This window comes from Gekko japonicus, unplaced genomic scaffold, assembly GCF_001447785.1.
Source record: "Gekko japonicus isolate JY-2015 unplaced genomic scaffold, Gekko_japonicus_V1.1 scaffold513, whole genome shotgun sequence".
NCBI classification, from domain to species: domain Eukaryota; kingdom Metazoa; phylum Chordata; class Lepidosauria; order Squamata; family Gekkonidae; genus Gekko; species Gekko japonicus.
In genome coordinates, this window is record NW_015171519.1 from 518553 (window position 1) to 522792 (window position 4240).

Consider the following 4240-nt stretch of genomic DNA (forward strand, 5'->3'; position numbering starts at 1 on the left):
TCTTCTTGAAATCCGCCAGGGAAGGGGAGCTCACCACCTCCCGAGGCAGCTGATTCCACCTCTGAACCACTCTGACCGTGAAAAAGTGTTTCCTAATATCCGGCCGGTACCTTCCTGCATGTAATTTAAACCCGTTGCTTCGGGTCCTCTCCTCTGCCGCCCACTGGAACCGCTCCTTGCCCTCCTCCAAACGACAGCCTTCCAGATATTTAAAGAGAGCCATCATGTCCCCCCCTCAATCTCCTCTCCAAAGGAAACATCCCCAAGGCCCTCAGCCTTTCCTCGTAGGGCTCAGTCTCCAGACCCCCGATCACCCTCGTCGCTCTCTTCTGCACCCTCTCGATTTTGCCCACGTCCTTTTTGAAGTGAGGCCTCCAGAACTGCACACACAGTACTCCAGGTGCGGACTGACCGAGGCAGCATACAGAGGGGCTATATGACCTCCCGCGATCACCGGCTGCCTGGTCCTTTGAACGGGAGATACAGCGGCATCAGCGTCAAAGAAAGAGAGCGCGAAAGTCGAGCTTCGTTGTCGTTCAAAGCGACCAAGAGCGGCGCCCAACCCAACTGCAGGGCCTCGGCGGCAGGCAGACCGTGAACCGGACTGGCGTCCCCCGCTCACCTGGACAGGTGCACCCGCTTCTCCGTGAACTGGCCGGGGCCGTGGACGGGGTCCTCGTGCGGCTCGTTCTTCACCACCTCCACCCCTTCGCCTTTGTCGCTCTCCTGGTGGCTGTGCTTACTGATGGTGTAGAGCTGCCCGACTCGGTACTGGAAGGAAACACAAAATCGCATCCCTTGAGAAGAAGTTTTGCGGGAGCTGGAGCAGAAAATATTAATTCATGACCTATGGCAGTGGGTGTCGTGTCGCCAGGAGATCTGAGGACTGTCTGGTAGCCCGAAGCTCTAGCTCAGGGGTGTCGAACTCATTCGTTATGAGGGCCGGATCTGACATAAAGGAGACCTTGTTGGGCTGGGCCGATGCCAGGTAGCGGAGATATAAACTTTATAAAGGACACCGACAAATGCAATTAAAAGATTTTTTAAAACTTTAAATAACACAATTCCAGTGAGTTCGACACCCCCTGCGGGTAGCTCTTCTTGTGATGAGCTAGGTTTATTGGGGGGGGGGGCGGTGGCTGAGAGAGCTGTGACAGACCCAAGAAGAAGAAGAAGAGTTGGATTTATACCCCGCCCTTCACTCGGGAGTCTCAGAGCAGCTTACAATCCCCTTCCCCTCCCCACCACAGACACCCTGTGAGGTCGGTGGGGCTGAGAGAGCTCTCCCGAGAACTGCTCTTGAGAGAACAGCTCTGAGATAACTTGTGACTGGCCCAAGGTCACCCAGCTGGCTTCATGTGGACGAGTGGGGAATCGAACCCGGTTCTCCAGATTGGAGTCGGCTGCTCTTAGCCACTGCACCGAACGGGCTCTCTAGCCGGGGCAGAGTCAGGGGAGGGTGGAAGAACCAGGCCGGGGGGTATGGTATCAGAGTCGGACCAGGGGACCCCCAGCTTCAAAGCCCCACTGGGCCACTAAGGTGTCTGGGTGGCCTTATTCCAGTTACCCACTCTCAGCATAACCTACCTCACAGGGTTCTTGTGAGGATAAAACAGAGGAAGGGAGAACTGTGCCGCGTAAACATGCGAGGTTCTGTTTTGCTCCCTTTGCCAGACGCTTTGCCAGAGCTCTCCTCCAGGAACAAATCTGAATAACCGTTCTTTTCAAAACAAATTTAGAGCCCGGTGGCGCCTTTAAGACCAACAAAGCTTTATTCAAGGTGTGAGGTTTCGTCTGCAGGCACACTTTTTCTTTTTTGAAAAACAATTTATTAGGATATATTAATAAGTCAAACATAGATCCCATTACAAACTGTTATACATCCTTTCTCCTAATTCCCCACCCCTTTTGACTTCCCGCAGTGCTCCAACCTCCAGCCCAACTCTTAAATTTTCTTCTTTCCTCCCTTACTTGTTACTCAATTTCTACAGGTAACACATCTTTCAACTATTGTTCATATACATTTACATTTCTTCTAATATCATACTTTTTTCAATAGTTATCAAAGCAAAGTAAGTTGTTCTTTACATCCCAATATTTTTCTAAATATTCTTTAAAGTCTTTCCAGTCTGCAAAAAATTCTTCTGCCTCCAGATTCTTTTCTTGTCATTTTGTCCATTTCAACCATAAAGAGTAGTTTTTTTATCCACTCCCCAATTTCGGGAGTTCTCTCCTGCTTCCAGCATTGAGCATATGTCATTCTGGCAGTTGTAATCATATACCACATCAAAGTTCTTTTCGCAATATTAACGTCTGCAGGCACACTTTTTCAAACACATCGGGATGGAAGGTAAGAGTTCAGACTTATAGGCGGGCTGAACAGCAGATTAACACACAACGTGATGAAGATGTGCAGAGACAAACTCAACAACAAGCACAAGGTTATACGGTCAACAGCCGTAAAGCAATAAATAGGTCAAAATAGCAGATAGATGTGTAAAGGTATATTTTCTAATTGTGGGAAGTCAACTGGTACCCTCCATTCTCTCCTCTCAGGCGTGGAGGTCACTTAAAAGCATTTAATGTTTCTTTTCTGAGGTGGATGCAGCCAAACTACCCCAATATTCCTTGCATTACATTTAGTATCCTAATATCCTTTTCTGAAAAAGAAATACACGATTCTGAAAAGAAATACACTATACTATACTATTCTGAAAAAGAAATACACTATACAGAGGATGTATAGTCCTTCTTGTTCAGACGACATATGTGAGGCCTGGATATGTCGTCCGAGCGAGCAGCCATTGACCCGCCTTGTGGCGGGGAGTTCCAGAGGTTAATTCTGCATCACATAAAGAAATGCTTTCTTTTTTGCCATCTCGAGTCTGCTACCCACAGATTCCATTCAGGGAATCTAGAGTTCTACTGCTGTGAGAAAGGCACAAGCTCGCTTTCTCTGCCACCATTCATAAATCTCAAATTTTTCAAAGGTTACCCTGTCCTGGCTAGAGTCCCAAAGTCTTTTTTTCTTCTTCTTAAAAAGCATCTTGTTTTAATGGTAATTATGCATGCAGATGAGCCCCAGCCTGTGCCAAGCCCTCCTCTGTGAAGTTGCATAAAGTATGATTCTGAGCTTCTGTTCAAAATGCAAGTGGATGCCAGTAGCTAAGTATAGCCCTGAGCAGAAGTTACACCCTGCTAAGTCCCTTGAAGTCAGAGTCTTGAACTCAAGAGACTGAACTGCTGAACTTTCTCCACGCTGTGACCTCTGGAAGGCTGCCTTCCCTGGGGTGCCCCCATATCTCGTTCTTTTCAATATGGTAATAATAATACTGATCTACCTTACAGGAACGTTGTAAACATCACAAAGGTAGCCAGATGCAATTATATTATCATTATTATTGATCGAAGAAGAAGAAGAAGAATGAGGAAGAGATTGGATTTATACCTCGCCCTTCACCACCCAAAGAAGTCTCAGAGCAGCTTACAATCTCCTTTCCTTGGAAAGAACTTGTGACTGACCCGAAGTCACACCAGCAGCTGCATGTGGAAGAGTGGGAAATCAAGCCCGGTTCGCCCAGATTAGAGTCCACGCTCCTAAACCACTACACCAAACTAAGACAGTTTGGTGTAGTGGTTAAGAGTGGGGGACTCTAATCTGGAGGACTGGGTCTGATTCCCCACTCCTCCACATGCAGCCAGCTGGGTGACCTTGGGTCGGTTACAAGTTCTCTCAGAGCTGTTCTCTGCAGAGCACTTCTCTTGAGCTCTCTCAGCCCCACCCACCTCCCAGGGTGTCTGTTATGGGGAAAAGAAGGGAAGGCGATTGGAAGCCGCTCTGAGACGCTGAGTGAAGGGCGGGGTGTAAATCCAACTCTTCTCCTTCTTCAAATTTATATCCCGCTCCCTCTCCTCTGAACGGGACTCTGGGTGGCTAACAGCATATAAAACACACCCGATAAAAACAATATAAAAATTGCCATAAATAAAAAATATATAAAACGACTAAAAATCTATCCCCGTTAAAATCTATCCACTACCAAGCAGGGTAAGATGCAGAGATGTATGCTGCCTGGTGGATCACAATCACTCAAAGGCCGCTCGAAAAGGAGCCGCCTCGCATGCCCTGTGCAACCTAGGGAGCTCCTGCAAGGCATGCACCTCTTCGGGCAGCTGGTTCCACAGGACAGGGGCCACTACTGAGAAGGCCCGCGCCCTTGTTGACACAAGGTGGACAGTT

At 48.2% G+C, this 4240-nt stretch overlaps 1 protein-coding gene across 1 annotated transcript in view; it reads right to left on the reverse strand.

Annotated features, from left to right (window-relative positions):
- The window catches only part of LOC107117313 (cytoplasmic phosphatidylinositol transfer protein 1-like), a 63372-nt gene that overhangs the window by 29873 nt on the left and 29259 nt on the right, over positions 1–4240 (reverse strand). The window contains exon 6 of the mRNA XM_015419408.1: positions 623–771. Within this exon, the coding sequence (XP_015274894.1) occupies positions 623–771 (149 nt within the window). The remainder of the gene's footprint in view (positions 1–622; positions 772–4240) is intronic.